Genomic DNA, 25,439 nt, shown 5'->3' on the forward strand with positions numbered 1-25,439 from the left:
CACTGAATTTTGTTTCAAAAGTTTGGAGAGGGTATTAGTGTTTTCTCTGACCCAGAATCATCTGTTACACTCTGTTGTTCAGTATAAAGACTAGGTGCACAATCAGTCATGATTCTGGGAAGGTTGCATGTTGTTTCTTCAAAGTCCTGTTTGGCATATAAAGAGCTGGTCCCCTGCTACAGATTTGGTTCCTGGACAAGTATACTTCCATCACACGCAAGCTAAATGGCCTGGGCAGAAAGTATGAGCAAAGATTGTACCACTCTGCTTCAGCATGGCACAGTAAAGAAATCTAATTCAGATGTGAGGTGTTACTAAGTACGGTTATTGTGCTGAAGTAAACTTCTAAAGCACTGGATAGGACTGCAGCTATTCGTAAAAAACATTGCTATGTTTCTGCCATAATCCATACTAGGTTCTTAGTAACTACTAGATAGTTACTGGCTAACTGCTATCCAATCAAAAGCAATCAACTATGTAAACAGGAAATTATATATTAAACTTAACTGGTAATCCTTTGTGAAAATAGGTAGGGGAGAACGGGTTAACATGAGCCACTTTTTACATTTGATGATTTTACTGCAAAATGAAAGTGTATTTTTTTCAAATAATAGTTACTATACATACCTCAGGTTGTTGTGTACCCATGGAAATTAAAACAAGTTATCTAATTATTATGGTTTTAGAACAATGACACATCAAAAAAAGTTAGTCCCATGGCACAACTTACCCCAAGGTAGGGGTAAAATGAGCTTGGGGATGGGGCAAAAACTCATACTTTTAAGTAAAATATTATGTTTGTGTCCTGTTGTTCAACTGTGATCTTTGTGTGTTAGCTACAGAGAGAATATGTGTGTAAATGTGCTTTTGTGTATACAGACAGGTGTATTGATGCTGTTCTGGTGGTCCAACACCTTACTAAGACACTTTATGTTGGCTTTTCCTTTAATTTGTTACCTGTCTGTATGTACAGCATGTTTGTGTGTGGCTTAAACTTAACATTAGTCAACAATTAGGTATTTATTCATCAACATTGTAACACTTGTAACAGTGATCAAACATTAACATGAACAGTGTCTCTAGTCTCTAGAATATCAGTTTATGATCTTGTTTTGGAGCTTACACTGACTTAAATTAACATGTAATAATGTCCAAAATGTATCTATTTTGATTAAGATACAAGACTGATAACTTTAGTAACATGATGAATTCACTTGGCATGACAAAAATCTTTTTTTTTGCTCTGTTTTGCTGACCACTCTCTCCATGTGCTTGAGTCCAAGATGGATTGATTAATGTGAACTATACTTTCTTAATTTGTGGTCACATGATGATTTGCTTATAGTTACCTAGATAAAGGGGGTGGCTCATTTTACCCACTGGCTCTATTTACCCCGTTCTCCCCTATTAGTTTTTTTTTTTTTTCTATGTACGCTTACATGGAGAAAATCTGTCTTTCAGAGTTAGTGGTATTCATGCAGTGTCAACTGGGAAATATCCTATTATGCTAACCTAGCTGACACTATTTAGTCATGTAGCAAAGCATTATTGGCAAAACATTTGGTAATTTGAGGTGTGTTATTGGTGTTATTTTTTGTGAAATTCAATTTTAAAATACTAATATGTACTATGTTAGCAAGCTAACATTAGTTTTGTCAGTTAATTCAGGCAGCTACACAACAGCTACACCTGGCAGTTACTGGGTGTAAATATCTTGTAAGAACTAATCCCTACATTAAGTTTAATTTGTGTGGTACAACCTGTTTTAATTTAGCAAACCCTTATGTTATACAAATATAGTCTAAGTTTGAATCTATGAAGAGCTGGTGCCAATGGTACTTTCAGAATTTCCACTGCAATACATATAAGGATTCATGATTCACTGCATGACAACTACAGTTACTTCAGATTAAAATTTTACATGCAAAATATATAATTAGTTCAGAAACTATGATTTACTGCAGGGTTTTAAACTTAGACTGACCATCACTTTAACCAACACTGAACTTCTTTTACTTGTTTACTTTTACTTAAATACATCTTAAAAAGCAGGCAGTTTTTATCAAATGGAGGATTGTATTTATTGTGGTTTTTCTACTTTTATTCACATTTACATTTATTTATTTTGCAGATGCTTTTGACCAGAGTAACATATAAATGAGGTACAGTCCAAACCACAGTAGATCAAGCAGAGGCCTTGGGAATAAGTGCCAAAACAATTTCAGTACCATTTTTCCAGTAGTTTTCCACCACTGGCAAAATGGCCAATGTGACGCATCAGAAATCAGTATGCAGAATAATTTCACTTCTTTTTCAGAGTATTAGTACAGCACAATGGTTTTTGTATGTTTGTTTTTGTGTGTGTTTTCTGTGTGTTTTGGGTGATTGCCTTTATCTCAACTCTCTAGACAGAGTAAATATTACCACTGTAGAGGTGCAGCACAGCCGTTGTTGTTGCACTTTTCATTTGGTCACATGAAGCAGCCTGTATCATTAGTCAAACCACATGGTTTCCTCACACCAGCTGAGGTCCACTGGTCTGTGGGGCTGTGTACCGGTTACTTTGAGGTTGATCATTAAAAGACGTCAATGTGTTTATAAGTCACACTCACATGGTGTGGCTCTCTTCCTGCTCACATACACATACAACCACACACCCACTGAATATCTCCCACTGCTGCAACGTTGCTCTTCTCACTTACAGTAACTCACTGCTGTACATGGGGGAGCGTGTTTGGGTGTGTGTACACGCCTGTGTGTATTTTCCCAATATCAAGACTTCTTTGTGAGGGTGGTGACCCAGCCCTTTCCAAACCACAGTGAGACTTCTGTTTCAGCTGCTGATTCCTGCTTACTCAGCATAGGACTCAGCACTATCTGTGAAGGAGAACTTAAAGGCAACTTCACAGCAAATGGCATGAATGAAATAATTAGCAGAAATAGTTTGCTTAGTTAGCAACAGAGTTTCTAACTTACTACCCCACATTACACATCCACACATGCACACGTGGCTTGTATGGCTGTTGTATGGCTTGATAACAAATCCACGGGCCCCCCTGAGAACCCATTTTAAGCCTCTTGTCAGAGGAAACTTGAGATAACTTACATTCCATACATACTGTTGGTCACTACAACTACTGGATGACCATTGATTTGATGGCTTGGCTTTAAGTGGGGCAGCATGAGACAAAGGAAATCATCCTATAACAGGTTTAAAGCAAGTCAGAGAAAAGTATTTTCACATGGTGTGCTTTGACACATGTTTAATATTAATAAACTTTGAATAAACAAGCGAACAGTGAGCCGCTCAGTTTTGTGTCTGAGCGTGGAGTATGCTGTCCAGGAGTGAGGAAAGAGCAGGGTGTGGAAGTGGTGACTGTCCTCCGCTACTAGAGTGGAGCATTTTTCTGAATCTGGAAATGAATTTGGATTAGTGTGAGTGGATATTCTTACTCAGGATCAAATTTGATGATTTGGAAATTGCATAGGGCCTGACTGGAAATGGCTAAATGATGTGCGTAATAGTCAAATAATGAAAAAACTACTGAAAATATTGAATGTGAGTGTTCATTAAACCCAAAATGTCTCTGCATGAGTTGTTTTCACAAAAAATATTTATGTTTCTGATTTTTTTGTACTCCATAATAATAAAACCATAAGCATGATCACAGCCAGTGATCAGAGCTTTACAGCAAGTCAGAGAAAAGTTTTTTTCTGACATGCTCTTAAAAGGGACAAGTAGGCAGTGAAAACGCAGCTTTTCATCAAGAATGGACGGACTACTTCCGACAGGCAATTCAAAACCAGTATGTCTCATATAAGCACAAATCTTTTGAGCAAATATACCCACTTATATGATCCGAACTGAAGCCACAGAAAACAAACCATCTAAGAGCCCAATATGATACATCCACTTTATTTTAGGATGCACATTTTTTCAAAAGCTCTCCGTTTTGTGTTTTATTTTTAAATGCAGCCCTCATTATACTTGAAAAGAGAAGATTCACTATTACAGTGCTTAACATCTGTATATAGGCCTAATAGAATGTTAGTTTCTTTCATGTTGTTGGTGCATATATTCATCCACCCCTCACATCAACTGTATTTATTTTTCTATGCGTTAAAGCAGCAACACCGGAGGCCAAGCAATCAAAACGTGCCTGTTCTGAGCAGGAACAGCACTAGTTTACTAAAATTATCAAAACTTCAAGTGTGTTTCATGCACTGGATTTTGATGATCGTGTAACATTGCGTTGTCTTTCACTGATTGACTTAATCAGTTGTTAATGTACTTGAAATATATTTATATCTGATCCATGCTGATTCATGACAGGACTGCACAAGATCTTTTGCATCATACACTATGCATTTATCCCTACTGAGCTCCCCTCCACTAATCCAATCCTAACCACTGTGCTGATCACGTCAGCCCTGACTCATGCACTGCTATTAAAGAGATAAGTCCAAAGATTGATTATTATCTGAATGTAGGTTAACAGATGTTGCGTGGTCAGACTGGAAGAAGAGGAAAATTTAACTGCAGCTGAATGATTCAAACAGAAAATGAGCATGTCAGAGTGTGATATCAGTTGCAAAGATTGAGCTGCAAAACATTTCAACATAATGTACGGTAATGCACATATCAGGATATATGAACACAAGAAATAAATGTCTCCTGCTTTTCATTCAAGTGTTCTGAACATGCATGTAATATAAAGAACCTGATGTATTCATGGTGACCAAACTATGATGTTTATATGACTCACCAGGTGTCAACTCCAAACTTAAAACAACTCACCTGGTTATTTTGCATGTCGGCTTTGTGTGATCACTGTCCACTATTTGCTCATGTAAATATTTGTCACTGATTTCAGCACATGGGGCCAGAGCACTTTATCACTTATGAGAATGCAGATCCCTTCTCTTCATTGGTTACTACAAGAAGACATTATTTAGAAATATAACATATGCTAGGTTCGGCCAGTTGGAGGTTTTGAAGGCAGATATCAACACTGATGTTTTTGGAGTGGAGAGGCTTAACTAAAACATCTTTAAATTACACAATTTTCAGTCAGTTGTTTGGGTTCTGATTTTTTTTTTATAAATAGTAAATAGTTCATATTCATGACTCTCCATAGACAACAAGTTTAGTATTGATCATCTATATTAAATCTGTAGTCAAATATTACTATCACATTAGTGGTGGATGACAGTTACTGGTTGATATACAGATTCAGACAAAAATAAAAAACACATTTGGTTGTGTTGACACACACAGTTGGGATGGAACTGTGGGGCTAGGGTAAACCACCCATTTGTAAAATAAATTAATTTCAGTGGAATCACCACTATCAATGACTTTGCCCACAGAAACATAAAATTCATACAGTGCTTTCACACAAGTACAACAGTGATGAACGCTGACATGCAAATTTACATGGTTGATTGATTGCTAATCATCTTGACAGTGCTGACCTTTAAGAGAAATGTAAAGAATCTGAGAGTTCAGTATGGGGGGAGCTATCATATTAGCTGTGTGGCACCATCCCAAATTACATAAGCCTCCTTTGCTGAATGAGAAGCAATGCCAAGAGAGTTTTCTTCTTTGTATCCATTTTACCACGAGCGAAACAGTAACCAAAACCAACAGTAACAATTCTTTGCCCAATATACAGGTTAGTTCAGTTCAGTAGAATTAAAAGGAGTGCAGTGTACAGGGAATTGGGCATTTCAAATTGGGTGAAAACTGAAAGACTGCAAAAGTTATGAAGGTGCAAACTGAAGCATCGATCATGCTAAGAAACGTACTTGGCAAGATGTATGTTAAGGACAGCGCCTAAGAAAAGTTCTTAGTAGTGTTAGTAAAACAGTCAGCTGCTGTTTAGTGTTGATGAAAGCCTAATATTTTGTTTATTCTACATTTTTAGATATTTATTTTTTCCATACTTTGTTTAACAGCTAGGAGACAGGACTCCTAAGTTGGAGACCCTTATTATCAGTTATATAGACAATAACAGCATAACATCATAGGCAACATAGAGCCGAGTGTCATCTGCATAGCAAGGGAATTTGATGCTGAAACTAAGAAAAGTTTCTGAAACAAATAATTAAATTGTGTAAAAAGTGCTGGATCAAGTGTCATACCTTCAGGGACATCCTACCTAAAGATATGGAGATGAACAGCAATCATTTAAATGCTATACATATAAATATAAATACATATGTATATGCTGTACACTGCTTCACATATTGCTTGCAAATGAATGAATATGTGTATTACAAAATCTCTTCTGGTTAAAATACAGCTACATCCCGCTGAAAGGCACATCTCCTCATATGTCATCTTTGTAAAAGGTGTCACTGGATATTGCTTTCGTAACAGGCCAGGAGCACTTCGCTAATTGAAATTTTCTCTTCTTTGGAAAAGTCCTACCTGTCCCACCTCATAACTGTACCAACTTCTGTCTTTCTTTCGCTCCCCATCTTCTGCCTGCTTTCTCCTCTCCCTCAAAATCAAGGCCTCCTTTCTTTCTCTGTCTCTCCATCCATACCATGTCATTTCTATCCACACCCAACCGCTGGTCCAGGACCTAAATGTCAGAATTACAGAGCTGCCATATGAGCCGCTGTGGTCCAGCAGATGTGTACTGTATATACACCAGCTTCTAATTCTGACGATGCTCTTTGCTCTTTCTCTCTTTTCATTCTCCTCTTCTCTCCTCACCCCCTGCCTTCTTTCAATGTTACTGAGTTGAGATCAGATCAGCATTCTTTGTGTACTTACTGCTCTCATGCACACAATCAGTACAATTTTTATGACATCCTATCTTTCTTCAACCATTTCTTTGTCTGTAGGAGTGCAGGAAGATGAAGATGTGAAGCGGATGTTGCAGGGCTCCAGTATGGTGAAGGTATTACTGATTAGAAATTACTTGTAGTAGGTAGTTGTCAGCAGTAGCTAGTAATAAAATAAATGAGATTGAACTAATAAATCTATCATGTGTGAAGGTCCGCTCACCTCGCTGGCAGAAGCGACGAACTCTGAAGCTGCTGGAAGATGGCGTCACCGTCTGGTGTCAGTCCCACAAAACCTCCAGCCGGGCCAAGGAGCAACAATCCTGTAAGTGTTCTTTTCTATAAATCAGAATCAACGTATTGACAAGGAATTTGACATGGCAGTCATTGCAGAAACATACAAGCACAAACTGACAAACACAAAATGCAGGGTATACGACAAAGGTCAGTTTCAACTCACTGTGTCTAGATGTGCGTGCTCATCACAATTACGTGTGGCAAAATAAAATACTACATATTATTTTTGGTTTTTAATATAATGTCTCCATGAGTCTCATGAATTTAATATCAGTCATTATTTTGCAATGGGTTGCAAAGGTCCAAGAGGTACTCTTTAGACGCTCACTTGTTAAATGTGTAAAAATGACTTCCAGGAAAGTCCAGGAAAGGAAACACATCAAATTTGCAGCTATGGATGAAAAGAAAATTTCTCCTGCTATGATTATGACACACCATGTAATCAGAGCTGGTAGTGAGTCCACTAAATGGAAGTGCTTGTTGTCATTATCTGAAATGTCTGGAACTTTCTGAAGCCAACAATCCAGCAATCACACCCACTTCATGTAGTGTTGCAAGGGATGAGAAAGTAAGCGGGGTTTGAACTTCTCTCTCAAGCTTTATATTTTCATTCTTTATACAACTATTTCTATCACTTTTTCTTTTCAAATTCTTTTTATTGGTTTTAAAACTAATACAGTACAGCCTCTTCTGCCACTTTTTGTGTGTACAAGTGAGTGCAACACCAAAGTAGTATAAACGATTATCCCATCTTGACCTTCTCTATGACAGAAGGGTTTAAGTGTGGCCATTTATAACAGCTATAAACACTTTTACATGCATATGTGGTCAAGTGACACTTTGTGCAGACTAGTTTGTTTCAAGATGAAGACATATTGACACACTGACCTAAGGTCAGATCTTGGTTACAAGGAACCGAGTGGACCCATGAAGACCCCTGCCATATACATTACATTACAGTTCTACAACACCGTAGAATCCATTCTGTGAACCCTTCAAAATCATCCTTTAAGGGGCCCCACCCAGATGTTAAGAACCATCTCCGTATGATAATTGGTAACAAGCAGGCCTTTCCTTTCTCCTAGAAGTGGTTCCAGGAGAGCTTAGTGCGCAGACTGGGCGTGTAAGGTGAAACATGGATATACAGTATCTATTTCTGTTAACTACAACTGCTACTTACTGCTCTGTATGGACATAGACTCACTAACACAGCTACTCTCCTCCTCTGCTATCTGAGGGTCACACATGGGACCTTGATTATAGAGTTCATCTATTTTGAGCCTAAGATGGCAACAGATCCTGCTGTAGTTCAAACAGTGAGATTATAGAACATTATATGGTGGTGGGAGTCGGCCCTGGAGCCTGTGGTTTGGTGCTATATAGTTATCATACAGCTCAACCATGAGGTTAGCCTCCATGTTCACTACAAGGCCTTTAATTGCTGTAAAACTAGATTTCCTTGTGATGTGGCGCAGTGCGTGCTTTTTGTGCATGGGTGTGTGTGTGTGTGTGTGTGTGTGTGTGTGTGTGTGTGTTAGTTATGGGGTCTCTCCTCAAACCACCATAGCTGTGTGTGTGTGTGTTGCGTCTCTTGCCTTCACAACACCCTAAATCATTACAGATAAGCACACCCCCTGTAACAGAGCACACACACACACACGCACACACACGCACACACACAGGCTTAAGTTTAAAGTCTTGTTTTTAGCTGAATCCTCTGTATTACAGCATACCCTCCTCTCTGATCATACCTCCTTGTGAAAGCTCCTCAAGATTTAATTGGACTTGACATGTGGATAGAGGAAAGTAGTAACTAGTCAGCCACTCCCAGTAGTTAAGGTGTTTGTTATTAGCAGACTGGGTGGTCTAGTGCAGTAGTCCCCAACATTTTTGGCTTGTGACCCCTTAAAATGAAGCAATGTCTACTTGTGACACCTCATCATAGCTTATAGCTTTAAGACACACTGGTAGTATATGATGTGCATGAAAAGACGAGTTATGAATTGTGTTTCATTTAAATAATTTTCAGAGGCCTGAAGAGGTGAAGAGTGTCCAGAATTTCACAAGAAAAAAACTAAGAAAAGCCAAAACAAATGAACAAATTTTGTGTAACAGAGATATTCTTATTCTTTCTTATTCATCTTGTGATACCACGGATTCATCTTGTGCTTTGAGAGAATGCATAGTAATTAAAAAGGTCGCAGAGTTCCTCGTCAGCGCAGCCATGCGTCCCATTATAGAAGGTCACTCTCAATAGGAGCATCAGCAAACTGTAAAATGTGTTAATATGGAAACTGAAAGCTTAATTTAACAGCTTTCCATAGAAAAAAACAATTATAATCAAACTAACTGCATGATGTCCATCATAAGAAATAGTGACTAGACCACATCTAATACTTAACAAAAGCCTTTCTATACTTTTGGGCTCATGGTTCCTGAAGGACCCGTTGCTGAAGGAATTGCAAAAGGGAGAGGGAGCTTTGTGAAATCTGATAAGTTGCCTCAAGTGATGTCTCTTGACATGTGACATATCCCACCTGAATCTCTGACTAAACTGTTGCATTGTGGGTAATGTAGGCAGAGGGAAGGAAGAAGAATGTGTGGAATAAAAAAGACAATATCTCTGCTTCTGCTGCATGAATTTTGATTTTTTTTTTTTTTAATAAACTGTCCATTGTGAGTCAGACAATGTTACAGGAGTGCAATGTTAAATCTGTGGAGTACTTTTCAGTAGATTAATCAAGCAGGAAATAAAAAGTGGGGAAAATTTATTTTATTATTTATTTATTATTAAATTATGCTTAATATATTTTTTGCTCCCATAATAACAACATTTCCACATGGATTGCATTATATACATATTACAAGATGATGACAATAATTGAATACACGGTTGACCTGCACTCATGTTGCTTATTGTCATTGTTTTTGTATACAGTATGTATTATGTGATGCTTGCAGAGATGTTTTGTGCCTGATGAAGATTGTGACTGCTTATTGAAGCTAAAAACTCTGCAGGTTCTATTATTTTATTTTGCAGGGATCATACTGTATCCAGTATGATCTATTTCTCTCAGCCACCAGAGCACCTGCACCTGAATAGCATTTAATATAATTCGAGCAGAATTCCCTGTTGTATGCTGTTATTCTTTCTATTCTCACGCACACACAGTACACACAGTGCTTTACAGTAAGTTTGTGACGTCACAGGACTTCTGAAACAAGCTGTGTGGAGTCTCCAGTGAAACCACAGTCAAACATCAGCTGATGTTTGGTCAAATATGTAATCTGGTTTATTCAAATCCACCAGACAGTGTGATGTTATTGTCAAAGTATGCACTAGGAGACATTCATATAAAAATGAGCGTCAATGTGTGCTGGATGAACAAACTGGTTGAAAATAACACACAAACATCTGTGTTTGTGAGGGAAACACTTGTGGAAACGTTCAATGTGTGTGTGTGTGTGTGTTTAGTAAATTTAGTAGGAATTAGAATCAACAGTGCAACACTGTCATCAGTGTTATTAGTTGCCAAGCCAGTATTTGCACTATTTCCATCCACACTCAATATTCTGCAGAAATACAGTAAATCTGGTATTTCAGTGTTCAGGGTTACACAGATTCAAAGAAAACCAAGCATGTCTCAGAACTTGTCCCCTTAAGCTATGCACCCTGTAACCATGATGTCCTGTTGACACACAGCTGTGAAAGTGTGTGGAGACTTTTGCACAAAATCCAAATTGAACCCAGCAAATATAGTATATTGTGGCAAAAGGAATACTACTACCAGAAACAATATTAGTATCACAAATATTAGCAGCAGAACCCCACAGAAACACTGAGTTCTCTGGAATTATAGTTTAATTACCAAGGATAGATGATTTAAACAGAATAGAAACAGAGGTGATATGTTATTGTGTTTTGTTGATAGGCATATCAATACAGTAGACATCTGTTTATTTAAGAGTTGGAGAGTGTGTTTTAGTTACTCAGAATGCCACCACCTTAAATACACACTGCACAGAGGCCTGACAGAAAGAGTTGTTGTCAGGACTTGCCATTAAACTCTATATATGTTTAGAGCAAAAGGGATTAATGGTAATGACATGAAAATAAGGCTCATAATATATTTTACTGGCACTGCTAACACTCAGTACTGTTCATAATGGAGAGAATGAGAGATTGAAACTTGGATTATGGTTTGATTTAATTGAAATGAGAGTTTGAGTCTGTAAGTGAAAGTCACAAATATAAAGATGAAAAGTGACATTGGGCTATGATTGTGTAATGCATTTATTTCAGCATTGAGATGCAATGTAGTAGAAAACAGTGATGTGTTCTCTTGCAGTGTCTTAACCCCCTCCCCTCCTGTTCCCTTCCCTTCTCATCTCCAATCTCATCTCTTTTCTCTGTCCAAGCATCCTTTGTTGCTATAACTGCTTGTTTACTGATCTTACAGACCGGACACATTTTAGTGACACTTGTTAAAATACATGAAAGCCCTTTACATCATTTGTTTTTGTAAGTCTGTGTCAGATATACAGAATACAGAATGTGACAAATTCAAGGAAAAATCTAATAAAGGAGAACGTGGAGAAACATAAATATGCAGATATTTCTTTAATGAGTGTTTAGACTGACATTAGCCCTGCGAGAAAAAAAATGCTGCCTCTTCATTCATTTCAATGAGGCAGAGGGCTGTGGCAAAAAATGTAGGGCTGTGCAATGATATAAGTTGAACCAGGCTCGACCTCTGCTGCAATGTAGTGCAACGTCATCTGTCAAGGCACTGTATTGACCAATCAAATACATGCATGCATCCTGGTAGATTAGTTTGTAACCTGAACGTTGTATTTCTAGTGTTTACCTGGAGATCATCCGGATAAAAGATAAAATCATTGTCACCATGATAACTTTCCAGAGTTGTAAAATCCTGTGCCCCCTTTCATCAAATTTTCAACATGCAAGCTGTGACTTGCGTGTTAATTTTGACACTTTAACCTAATCAAAAGAAATGCTGTATTTGCAACCCATCTATGAAAAGGGAAATTGCAAAAAAAGAAAAATCTTATTGTGAAAGAGGGCACTGGCACCGTTTGGGATCTGCCTGTAAGCAGTGCTACAAATCACTTTTGTGAAACAGGCTCTGTCTTATTGTATATAAAAGAGCTGTGCAGTGGTTTGCTGTGTTTTAGTTTCCCAACCTTAACCATATTTCTTCTCCATAACCACAATATTTCCCTATTCCCTAAATTAAAAATCTCAGTTGAACTGAACATCTATGGAAGATTTTAGAGCTATGTTTTAGACAGCGCTCTGAAGATGAGGAATGCTGTTCATCCCTTCAGAAGAGTTCCACATACTTGGACAATCTATGACAAGAGACACTGATACTGTTCTGGAAGCTCTTTGAGGTTTTTATTTTAGGGAACTCATGTGTCAGCTGAGAGCATCCATGTATCTGTCATCTGTCCTGCACTCTTAAATAGGAACTAAACCAAGAAGCTAGGTCTCTGAAACTCAGTCTGTGGTACTATTGTTCCCCTTTTGGTCATCACTTTCAACTGAAACTATTTACAGGAAAGCATTGTATGCTGTAAATTTGCTTCCTCCTTGTTCTCTCCTTTGGCTCTTCTAGCCCTTCATGTCTGCTTCGTGGACATTTTGTCATTTCTCTAGAGTTATAATTGATAGTCTGTCATTTGCAAAGGATGCTCCCAGAAGAATGGCTTCTTAAAAGGGACCTATTATGCTTTTCCTTATTTTCAGTCATTTATATAATGTTACAGTGGTGCATGTTCATATTATACGTGGCCAAAGAGTAAAATAATGAGGTAAACGTATAGAAGTAATCCCTGTGAGCAAAAAGCACCGGCTTCAGACTGCGCTGAGTGCTCGGTTTCCAACAGTTTTTTCCACTTTGAGCCCAAGCTGATGTCAGCTAAAGATGGATTTCTTTATATGGTCATCTGCTCCACACACGCCACATAAAGGGCCAGTATAAGATGAATAGAGAGTTTTTTGTACTGTGAATCATGCAAAGCTACTCTAGTGGGGTCCCAGAATAAAAATATAGAGCTGAAAATGAGCATAAGCTTATAGATCTCCTTTAATTACCATGTTTGTTGTTGTGGTCTTATTTTATTAACCAATGCCTCCGAAAACTATAACTGTATGTAATCCTCTGAAACAACATAGCACTCATGGCGTGAATATCACCTGATAATATGATGGATAAGTAATTGGGCAGTACTTGTTCTATACTTACTTGTTCTTTCTTCCTCTGCCTCTGTCTTCTCTCTCTCTGTTTCTCTCACACACCCCCAGTCTCTGTCATGGAGGTGGAGTGCGTTCGGGAGGGTTGCCAGTCAGAGATGTTGCGGCAGATGGTCGGTTCAGTACCTGAAGGCCGGTGTTTGACGGTGGTCTTCAAAGGGCCCCGCAAGAGTCTGGATCTCCTCTGCCAGAGCCAGGAGGAGGCTAAGCACTGGGCCCGCGGCATCCGAACGCTGCAGGAGAGGGTGGAGAACATGACCCAGAAGGAGAAACTTGACCAATATCCTTCAAGACCTTGCAGAGTTTTCTGAAAATAAATTTTGGTTCATTTGAAATTGTTGAACTATGTAGTAACTACACAGTGGAGAATTGTGGTGAAATTGAGCTGCTAATTTTAAGACTTCTTAAAGTTTCTTAAAGAGTACCAGCAGTGTAACAAGTAACCAATGAAAAAAGTTGTCCATTCTTTTAGACTGAAGGAATTTACTCCAAAAACAGTATCTCAATGTACTCCTCCCAAAGTAGAAGTAAAGAAATAAGTATTTACTTATGCAATGTTGTGTTCAGACAGAATGCGAAGCAAATTTTCACCTTGCCTTATTTGCGTGTTTTCGGCTGCTGGACCATCTGTGTTCATTCACCCCAAATAACCAAAATACCAACTGTACATTAGCTGTAAGCAAGTTAGCAACAGCTCCCACTGTGTTTATAGGAGAGTGTGTGTTTGTGTTCAATTCGGTCTCTTACTGAACACAGAACTCACCAGAAGTTCTTTGTGTTATTTTCCTCCAGTCTTCTTTTTCCTCTCATTTCTGTGCGTTTAAGAAGCAAGCTATGTGTGCAAATTTTTCACTTAAGTTGAGACATTTTCAACTCACACTGACACATCTTAGCATCATTTTGCTCCACCCCAGGTGAATTCATGTCAACTTGCATCTTTGCATTGACTTTGTATGTAATCGTGCCACATCTAAAATTCACTTCACGTTCTGTCTGAACGCATATCCACATATACCCAACACTTACTGCACTGGTAATCATTTAAAAGTATTGAAAATCAACACAATGTATCTACCAGCAGCTTTCATAAAACTAAATACCAGTATTTGGCTTCAAACACTCCCCCCAACCCACAGTATACTATTCTAAACTATCTATGCATTAGGGGTATGCTATATATGCATAAGTGCTCTTTCTGCTTCCTTGACCGTGTGTCTGTTACCTGGATTCATGCTTACCTGAGTCGGGCTGACCAGAACCATGACGATAAGATGAGCTACGACGAAGTGCAGAAACTGCTGCAGATGATCAACATTGACTTGAGTGACCAATACGCCCGCAGCCTCTTCCAGGTAGCCAGACTCAACGCATGCATCTAAAAGCTGTGGCCCTGTGTAGTATTTAGATATTCATTTGACCTGACAGACCTCAGTTAATTGGTTTGTCAAACCTTAACTAAGAATGATCATCTGGCTCATATGAGATGTCTCTCACTTTCTTTTTCTGACAGAAATGTGATCGCTCGGCTGACGGTCGTCTGGACCACGGGGAGATCGAAATCTTCTGCAGGGAGTTGTTACGGAGGCCTGAGCTGGATGCCGTGTTCATCCGCTACTCTGCAAATGGCTGTGTGCTTTCCACTGTGGACTTGAGGGATTTCCTGAAAGACCAGGGGGAGGACGCTTCACTCACTCATGCCCAAAGCCTCATACTCACCTACGAACTTAACGAGTGGGGTACGGTGCTAAGTAACAATATATTACAAAGTACCAACATGTATCTGGTGTGTGTTCAGCAGAAAAGCTCTGATAAATCCACTGGATTGCCCTGCACCAAACATCAGACACATAACATTAGTGACTAGCAAAAAAGCAAACGGCAGACAGATAAAGTTAGCGACTAGCTGTTAAACACAGGAAAGCATTCAGCATCCAAAAACCCAGATATTTTTCTCAGGAATTGGTTGGGACCAATGTAGAATTAAATGTAGATCATATTTTGAGCTTATGTCAGTCAGGTGGTCCAAATAATTGCTAATTTTACTCCATGTTTACTGGATGTGTAGACTAGTGATGTGTAGACTGACACGTTTGCCAGAACAACTTTACACTGTGACAATATGTCAGAGGTGTTTTCCAGCGTGTTGAGGAATTCATCTTCCCCCTAAGTGACCCAAAAAAAAATTATTAAAGCATCTTCAAAATGTTTTGAAGTCAACCCGACTTTCTTCTTACACCATAATCATGCCTTTAACCCCTTCATAATGCATGTACAAAAACCCTATATGGTGTAATAAACAGGTTAAATATTTAGTTGTAGCCTGTTGTACAAACTGTAGTATGACGATTAGCACCAGTTTGCTTAATACTCAATCTGCTAATTCCCCTTATTTACTGACGTGCTTGTGTGCATTTTGTCCAGTACAGCCCAGAAGAATCAGTTCATGACAGCCAATGGTTTCACCATATACATGCTGTCTAAAGAGAACTGTGTGTTTAACCCGGAGCATGTAAGGGTTTACCAAGACATGAAACAACCTCTGGCACACTACTTCATCTCCTCCTCCCACAACACCTACCTCACCAAGGACCAGCTGACTGGGGACAGCAGCACAGAACCATATATCCGGTAATAATGAACAGGACAACACACAGACAGCCACACTTTTTAGCTTTCTGCATTAGCTCAGGCTCATGTTATATCTGCTTTGAACAGGAAGTATGCATAGACAAGTGGATCCAATGTGAAAGGCATTATACCCATTAGGCAGCAGATGAGGGCTCAATCTTCACAGGAATAAATTCTTTAAAGGCTGTAAATTTTGCACAGTTTAAACATAACTCAACATGGCCACACAGAAGAATGCTATTGATAATAAGAGCACAGCTGAAAAGTGTCAGTGGCAACAAACTATGTTAGTTTCTCCTCATAATTTTCTCCTACTGTTGTTGCTGTTTGTTCAAAGTCTGCTGGTGACCTTATTTCTACTGTGTGTATATGTGTACTGTTACACTGCCCCACATTGTCTTGGTCTTAAATGCATTTTGCAAACACACAAAACCAAAAGTCTTAAGGAATGCAGGAAACACAGTGAAGTCATAATGCACATGTACTTTAAGCAGGTATATCACAGCTCTATAAGGTGTCTGAAAACTACTATTGGTTGCCAACAGAGGTAGATAAAGGTCACAGATTACTGACAAGCTCCAAAATTCTGTTTGAATTCATCTCTGTTTTAGTGATACTGACTGATGATGTCTCTCCTAGAGCCCTGAAAAATGGTTGTCGCTGTGTGGAGCTGGACTGTTGGGATGGAGATAAAGGAGAGCCAGTCATCTACCATGGACACACACTCACCTCCAAAGTGCCCTTTGTTGAAGTCATTGAGACAATCAATGAGTATGCTTTTAAAGTGAGTACACTACTACTTTCTTGTCAGCTACAAATAAATAATAAAGTAATTTGCTTACGGTGCAGATACACAGTAGTGATGGTTGACATCAAAAGTGAAGAGCAAACTTTCAAAATTAAATTGATTAGTGTGGACAAATATAATATACTTTTAAATCTATATGGTCTAATACCTAAATTGATAATTTTGCTGACAGGCCACAAGATGGTTTCCTTCCTCTGTTCTGCTCTATGGACAAAATCATTTTCTCTCTGACTTTGCATCATCATGGTCCCTCTCTCCCAGGCGTCTCCCTACCCCCTGATCCTGTCACTGGAGAACCACTGCTCCATAGAGCAGCAGGCAGTGATGGCTCAACATCTGCGATCCATCCTGGGGGAAAAGCTGCTCACCAAGCCCCTCAATGGTCTGGACTCCCGCAGCCTGCCTTCTCCAGAGGTATCAACAGAGTGTCACATAATTTTAAAAAAAGCTGGGTTCAAAACCCATTAGACCTAGTTTGCCTAATCGTCTGACTAATGATGTCCTGGAACCACATTAACTTTTCTCACTACGGCAGTTAACAATTTTGTGAAAATAAGCCTGACATGATTAAATGATTTGTCCAGATAGATATTTGTAGTGTGCTTGCTAGTTTTGATTGGAATGTAGACGTGGTTAAAAATAGACGATGTCTGACTGGTTCAGTCAGATTCCCCAGCAAGGATTTCACTCTGCCTCACTTTTTAATATCCGAACTTTCCCTCATTGGAGAGCAGGATTGTTATGTATGTGAGGCCTTTGTAAACAATTTGTCTGTCTTGATGGCAACTGTTATTCTGTTGGGATTACGTGTAAAGCAGAGAGCAGGCTGTTTGTGCTAGATGGGAAACCTGGAGCCATCTGCTCTTCTTTGTCCCACTTATTTTTCATTTACAAATAATGAGTGAGGAATGTTAGGGTTGGTGCATGCACTCATGATCTGTGCCCCAATAATCACACTCCCTCGAGGCATTTTTACAAGCCTAACCAAGCGTTGCCTTCTGGCCACTGTTGTATACACTCAAATGATTTTATGTTATTTGCTTTGAGGATTTTGTTCTCATTTACTACTGTTACTCTTAAAAAACATTGTCATACATTATTATGTTGTTAGCAGCCCTAATAAAAGTAGCATTAATAGTTGCAGTAATAGAGGGCAATGGGCCACCTCCATTGTAGGGGCTAGGGTTAGGGTTACTACTTCTTAAGGACAGTACTTTAGTAAATTAACTTGATTACTTTTCCATCACTGAAAGGCTAGTGTTAATAGTAAATGAAATACTTGGTGGTATTGTTAACATGACAAAATTTTCTTATTAGTCTCATTTCCAAACAAGTTGTTCATGTATTATGTGTGTAATGTGTTGGTTGTGTGTGCAGGATCTTAAGGGTAAAATCCTGGTGAAGGGGAAGAAGGAGCACATGGTGGAGGAGGGCTCGTCCAGCTCCTCAGACTTCAGCTCCTCAGACGAGGAGGCCAGCCGGGCTGAAGGCAAACCCAGGACAAAGATAGAGGACAAGAAGGTTTGTACAACACTACCATCTAATGTGTATCCTAGCAGCAGTGGCTCTCACCAGTATCCTATTTTGGTTTTGGTGTACTCAGTTGGTATTGCTGCCTGTTGAACCAATAAATGTTGGAAATAGTAATGAGGATAAACAGTGACCAGTTGTTTACCAGTTGGGCTGGTAAGGAATGTGATGGTTTTGTGGGTGACTTCAGCCAGGTGTGTCTAAGCTGGATCCAGAGCTGTCAGAGCTGGTGGTCTACACCCGCAGTGTTCCCTTTAAAGGCTTCGAACAAGCTGCCAAAAGCCCATCAACCGACATGTCCTCTTTCTCTGAAAGTGAGGCCCTCAGGCACGTTAAGGACTCAGGTACGATGTGTGTATGTGACTAAACCTATTTACTTTTGAAAGTTAAAGGCTGCCCTTTTGTATTTCTTCAACATACCATTTGTCTGACTGGACTAATTGAACTTTCCTTATCCTACCCCACAAGGGATGTATTTTGTGCGTCACAACACTCACCAGCTCAGCAGGATCTACCCCTCTGGCCAGCGTCTCCAGTCCTCCAACTACAACCCTCAAGAGATGTGGAATGGAGGCTGTCAGATTGGTGAGAGCTTATTTTATATGTTTTGTTTGTTATTCCTAAGAGAAGCAGACAGACTAACTGTTATTCCCAAGTTTAGAGCTCCGAATCAAGTGTGTCTGCCGAAGGAAGTATGCCCCAAACATCAAATATGAGACAAAAGTATTTGTACTTGTAGATTTGTAGTTGTAAACTTGGGAATCACACAAACATCTTCTTAATGTACTCACACATTGGAAATTATTTGTGCAAATCTTTCTCATTTGTTCACAAAATGTCATGCCCTAACCCTAACCCTAACCCATGCTACAGATCTCCTTACAGATTAAAAATTTTACACTTTCAAACATTTGAATTCATTTGATCAAAACGTTTTTATATTCACACATTTGAATGTATTCATATAAAAAGGTTTTCACACATTCAGATATGGTGATACACAGCTACAATAGATATGACCCTAATTTAAGCCCATACTTACCTTCCTCTCTTTGTTCTATGCGTCTATACCCCACACCCAAACATCCCAACCCAACAGTGGTAGCATCAAAAGGACATTGTGCTAGACAACACTAACACTGCTGTGTTGGATTTCCAGTTGCTCTGAATTTCCAGACACCTGGTGAGCAGATGGACCTAAATCAAGGCAAGTTCTTGCAGAATGGTCGGTGTGGGTACATCCTGAAGCCTCCCTTCATGTGCCAGCCTGCTACCACCTTCAACCCAGAGAATGTTGGTGGGGGTCCTGGCCACAGCCCTGTCCTGCTCACTGTTCGGGTAAGATGGCGCTTAACCTGCCCCAAAATGTGTCGCAAGTAGCAAAATAGGTGGAACTGCAGGTTCTGGCAGTATTTTTTTCCATTGACAATTTGCATTGTCAATGGGAATGTTCTATGTTGATTTTCATCAACATAGAACTACAGGAGAATTTCAAGGTTGGTGATTTAATGTTTCTTACTGCAGTGTTTTTTGGGAGTTGTAGTTGACTGCATCTTAAAGTCATTGTATCAGTGTCAGGCTCGTCATGCTCTTTTTTGTAAAGATACTCTAATCAAATGAAGCCCTGTTATTTTTATTCCAGGTGATTTCAGCTCAGCAGCTGCCTAAACCAGAATGGGACAAGCCCACCTCCATTGTGGACCCTCAGGTGTGGGTTGAGATACATGGTGCTCCCATAGACAACAACAAGAAGAAAACCCATCATGTTGACAACAATGGTAAATACCTACTCTGGTAACAAAACAGAATTGTTAACTAGTTTCAGTAGCAACATTTAGGATTCCCATAAAGCTGAGTTCTAATTACTGTGGCTAGTGTGTGAAGATTAAATGGGTAATAATGGATTGTAAACAACAACAAGGTACAATGACTCTAGTGTCTTCAAAGATGACAAAATGGCACACAGCAGAAAACTCCATGAACACCATTTCATGCATAGTGTTCTTTCTTTCTTTCAGGCTTTAACCCGCGGTGGGACTGTACCTTTAACTTTACCGTCCATGTCCCTGACCTGGCTCTGGTTCGCTTCATGGTGGAGGACCATGATTATACCTCAAGCAATGACTTCCTAGGACAATTCACCCTACCTTTCACAAGTCTCCGCAAAGGTGTGTGTGGGGCCAGTTGAGTTTGGCTGACATGGGGCCTATACCAAAGACTTGTGTGAGGTTGCCAACACAGTATGAATAACCATTTTCTCTCCTAACCTTTCTTTCCTTTACCTCTGCAGGTTATCGTCATGTCCGACTACTCAAGCTGGATGGCTCTAGCCTTTCACCCTCCTCACTCTTCGTCCACATCAAGGTCACCCCTGGTCAGAGCAGTCCCTCCAAATCATCAGCTAAGTCACCGGCCAGGTCACCGTCCAAGGCTTCAGCCAAATAGCTCTAACCCCTTCTCTACCCCACAGCAACATGAAACATATCTGCCTTGATCCAGGCAATAAAACTCAATGGTTCTGACTTTGTCTTGCAAATTTTGCAGCTATATCCTCTAACTGTTTGTATTTTGTGTAACAAGAGGATTGTGTTGTTGCAAAAAGGTAAACAGTCAAACTGACTATTATTTCACATTTGTGAAGAAGAAAGAAAACACTGTTCTGTGATGCTTATGCTAACAATGGCAGTGAGTTTATATTAATCCCCTCATCTTCAAGGGTGTCTAAACACAGGGAATGGAGATACAATCAGGGAGGGAAATACCATCAGAAATGAACCAAGTGTCAGTTTTGGCTGTTGGTAACTAAACTCCCAGCTTCATTCTCTCAGAATAAAACAAAGAGAAACTCTACCAGTCACAGTAACTGGTGGATACCTGAAGCCAGAACTCTCTTTAAAGGGCCATCCACACCTAGAACGATAACTATAACGATAACCATAGTTTTAAAAATCATTCTAACTGAAGTGGATGGCAGAGTCCATACCACAACTATAACGACAACGACAGTGGCAAACAATATCATTGGGATCACTTTCAGAGTGATTTGATGAATGCTAGAAACACTGAAAGCCAATCAAAATCCATCCCCTAAACCATGAGGCAAGACAAAATCTCCATCTAGCCTGGCATTTCCAGTAAAACTTCAAAACCTGCATATATCATCTTGGGAACTGACTGATGACTTTATTTATGTATATTTATTTATTTAATGTTCTCACCATGAACTGATGCACTGTAAATTGGAGCAGAATGACAGCCAGAGATGATTTCTTTCTTTCTCTGTGTAACGTACAGCAGTAACAAGTCATCAATATCCATTTTCCTAAGCTGCCAACAGCATTGGAGTGTGCAGCACGTGCTTGGTGCCACTGTTCACAGAACGTTATTGTTCATAAGTGTGGATGCTCACATTGTTATTGTTGTAGTTATTATAGTTATTGTTCTTGGTGTGGACAGCCCTTAATTCCTAATTTAATGGAGGTTTCATTCTTAGAGCAGGACTCAAGAACATAATGACAACCAATTAAACCAGCCTGCAAAAGTTTACATTTTATTTACAAGATTTATGAGAGCATGACCAAAGTTTGGTGCTAGATTTTGTCTCCACATTTTGAAAATAAGATTCCTAGCAAGCCCCTCAAACTTGCTAAATCTCATGCCTTCTGCAAGAAGGACTCTTATTTTTAGCTGCAAGTATGCTATTTTATCTAGTGTAACAACTGTGTGTATGTGATTCATTAATTATACTGGTAGAGTAGAGAGCCTACATCATAAATGTAGATTTTTTAAATAGTATGTGAAGATGCTATGAAGTGTTCAAGGATATGTTCAGTACAAGAAGTCCATCTGAAAACCGCCCTTAGATGTAATATGTGCAGTGAAAGAACTATTGGTCGCTGTAATCATTCCCACTGTCCAAGTGACCCCTTATTAATGTGACTCCACTTTAAGAGATTGGGGACAAAATCTACAGGTGTTTGTTGCAATGTTGAATAGCATCTGAACCTTTCGGCCCCCTCCATAGCTTTCTGACATTGTGTGAAATTGGGTGGGGGAGGGCTCCAACAATTTATTTAACTTTTCTGAAACCAACAATCCAACAAGCATGTCCACTTCACACAGCAACTGGCCAGGTGTACCAAAGTTGAGAAGGAAGGTTGATCTTTATAATAGCTAGAAACACTTTTGCCTTTAGATGTGGTCCGAAGACATGTTGTATAAACTAGATTATTTCAAGCATACCCCAGTCCTGAGATACCTGGCGTTCAGACTAAAAACAGCACTGCATTTAAAAAATGCTAAAACGCAATAGTAGTGGGGGCGTGTCATTTCAGGGACCATCCAGGAGGGTTTGAGTAATAGATCCATGAGTGTGTAGATTAATCAGAGGTCACATCACTTCAGTGCTTTATATACTACAATAGTGACAATCGTTTTATCCTCTGTCTTGATGATTACATCAGTAAACAGTAGAATTAAACAGTTCACATTACAAAGTAATCTACCCGAAATGTGCACTTAACACATAATGGCCAACGCATGATGTTGCATTTTGAATTGAATGAGGGGGCTGTGTTTTTTAATGCAGTTGCTAACGTCAGCCTGAACAGAGCCATAGCCAAGTATCCCAGCGTGCATCTCATCAAGGAAACACTGGCCATGGAGATGCAAAGAGGGAATTTCATACTAAAAAGACTAACTTTGGAAGATACCCGCTTGATTTGGCTAACTCAGAATGCTAAAGCCCCAATTTAGCTTTAGCTGAACTTTAGAATGTCTTTAGCATGAGGACTATGGGTTTTCCCCTCATTTCTTACAGAGGAGTCGCTTTATGATTGCTTTGTAGGTAGAGCATTTGAAGAATTACAGGGATCAGTAAATTTTGAAACATACATAGGGGCATGTGAGTATTGCAATAAGATATTTGTGGTAAAATATTATAAACCTAAGGTTCACTTAGTAACCTTTTCCAGAGCTTTCAACCATATTCCCCTGTCTTTGTGGTTACAATCTCCCCAGCATATACAACCACTTGTTATTACATGACCGAAATTTCAAATGTCACATGATGACACCAGAGGTGTTCACAGAAGAAGGATGTGAGATATGGTCGAAAACTCAAAACAGCTAATAAGTCAACCTTGAGTGTAGAATATTTTACCTAAGATACAGTATGTGTGCTCATGTGTCAAGATGAAAAAAAATAAGGCCTTCTCCCTTAACTCTGCACTAGTAATGCACAGATACTAACACAGCTCTCAGTGTTAAGCTGATACCAGGTTCAAATGGGGCAACTTCCCCCATACTATATAACAAAAGCCATATGGAAAAGACAACGGTTAGAGTTTTAAAAATGTTACTGTTGATGAAGAAATGAAGAAAAAACATCAAGAAAACATCTTGTTTCTGCCTGGCAGACATGCTGTACTAATGAAGACTCTATTAGCAGTTAAAACCATCCCAGTACTTTTATAATGTAGCCTAATGTTTTATATGAAATAGTAAAATGATTTTAAAGAGATTACTTTTATGTTAAATGTTTGATTCACAGTAACTGTATGTTAGCTTAACATAATGTCATTCTTTGTTTGTTTTCTTTTTATCAGTGAATGACTGAAACCAAACCACGTAATCATCTAGAGTTTTATATTATAAATGTCATTTGCTCAATTATGCAATAGTAAGATGATATGCACTAGATAGATCTGTTGCCTTATTGTAAGCTTGTTAGATATAGATATGCTTGCATATGCTTCATATTTTTCTGCAATAGGTTTTCTGTGTTATATTTAACTTTGCCATGGTTTACTTTGTGTTCAAATGTGTTCTGTGGAGGATTCAGTTTGACTGATGATCCTGGTGACTGTGACATGAAGACTTTGTTATTGTCAGTGTTTGAACAGATAATAATAGCCATGATTTTTATGTTAAACAAGTCATCTTCTGTCCATTATCATGTTAAAGAAAATGTTTATACAGTGTTGTTTTTATTGAGGAGGGACATTTTATCATGTAAGTGTTTTGTAGGAGGTGGTTTTTATTGACTACATGTGACCAGAAGTATTATGAACATTTCATGTTAAATTAATCTCACAGAGAATTTGATGATTTGAGGGAGATTTTCAATCAGGGCTGGATGCTGGGAGATGCTATGTGAATGCAAAGCCTACTTGAGATCAGTGTTAACCTTCAAGCATCTTAATAATCAAACACTTAAAATAGGTTTTGTACCATGAGGACACTGTCATTGTCTGCTTTGTCAATTTGATGAGCATGATATCACAAAGTTCTTGTAGAACTGGTGTAAAATGAGACTTTTTGAAGTCAGTGCCAATAGTCAACAATCTATACAATCTAAAACAAACCCAGCCCTGTTGCATTTACTCTCATCAATCAGGAGCTGTAAGTGTTGGAACTACATATAATGTTAAAAGACCAAAGTTGTGTTTTTAATTGTAGCAATGATAACAAAGGCTGAATACTGTACAATTCAAAGCATTGACATTGTTGTTGTTTATTTATTGTATCTTTAGTATTATACAGTTTGCTTTTGTTGCACCAGCTGTACAATAATCATAACCTGATGTTATTTATTTAAACAGGTAATATATATTGTACACAGTGATGGAGTAGAAATGCAATAAAACATTATGAAAGTAGTTGAACAAAGTGAAGAACCTCATAATGTCAGATGATATTTTAGTAACTGAAGTTTAGCTCTTAACCCATTTGTCAACTGACACTAAATTGCATGTTTTTACAGTGAAAAAGTACAAGTTCAGCATTACATTCTCTTTTATGGTCATATTATGGCTCTATGAAAAAACAAGGACATTTTATTTAAAAGGGTATGACTAAAAAGCAAAACTGGTTTATGGATCATGTAAACCAGTGTTCAGCAATTCAGCAACACCTTTTTTAATACTCATTTGGCAAGAAAATGACTCATAAACATGGACATATATGAAACTAGAAATGTAATTGATGCCTTATACACACACAACAAACAGTGGCCTCCTTCATTTATGGTTGAAGCAAAGAACTGTTATTGACACATCTGTTCTGGTCAGATCAGCCAAATGATGTTATGTAGCTGTTATCATC

At 38.8% G+C, this 25,439-nt stretch overlaps 1 protein-coding gene across 1 annotated transcript in view; it reads left to right on the forward strand.

The window, feature by feature from the left end:
- The window catches only part of LOC122971675 (1-phosphatidylinositol 4,5-bisphosphate phosphodiesterase delta-3-A-like), a 29,924-nt gene extending 4,819 nt beyond the window's left edge, over positions 1–25,105 (forward strand). Inside the window, exons 2-16 of the mRNA XM_044338416.1 lie at positions 6,856–6,911; positions 7,009–7,120; positions 13,421–13,649; positions 14,592–14,721; positions 14,880–15,105; positions 15,796–15,997; positions 16,637–16,781; positions 17,067–17,219; positions 18,183–18,326; positions 18,526–18,679; positions 18,804–18,920; positions 19,495–19,673; positions 19,978–20,113; positions 20,354–20,503; positions 20,626–25,105. Of these exons, the coding sequence (XP_044194351.1) occupies positions 6,856–6,911; positions 7,009–7,120; positions 13,421–13,649; positions 14,592–14,721; positions 14,880–15,105; positions 15,796–15,997; positions 16,637–16,781; positions 17,067–17,219; positions 18,183–18,326; positions 18,526–18,679; positions 18,804–18,920; positions 19,495–19,673; positions 19,978–20,113; positions 20,354–20,503; positions 20,626–20,780 (2,288 nt within the window). The 3' untranslated portion in view covers positions 20,781–25,105. The remainder of the gene's footprint in view (positions 1–6,855; positions 6,912–7,008; positions 7,121–13,420; positions 13,650–14,591; positions 14,722–14,879; positions 15,106–15,795; positions 15,998–16,636; positions 16,782–17,066; positions 17,220–18,182; positions 18,327–18,525; positions 18,680–18,803; positions 18,921–19,494; positions 19,674–19,977; positions 20,114–20,353; positions 20,504–20,625) is intronic.
- The last annotated feature ends 334 nt before the right edge of the window (positions 25,106–25,439 follow it).

This window comes from Thunnus albacares, chromosome 20 (assembly GCF_914725855.1).
Source record: "Thunnus albacares chromosome 20, fThuAlb1.1, whole genome shotgun sequence".
Taxonomy (NCBI): Eukaryota; Metazoa; Chordata; class Actinopteri; order Scombriformes; family Scombridae; genus Thunnus; species Thunnus albacares.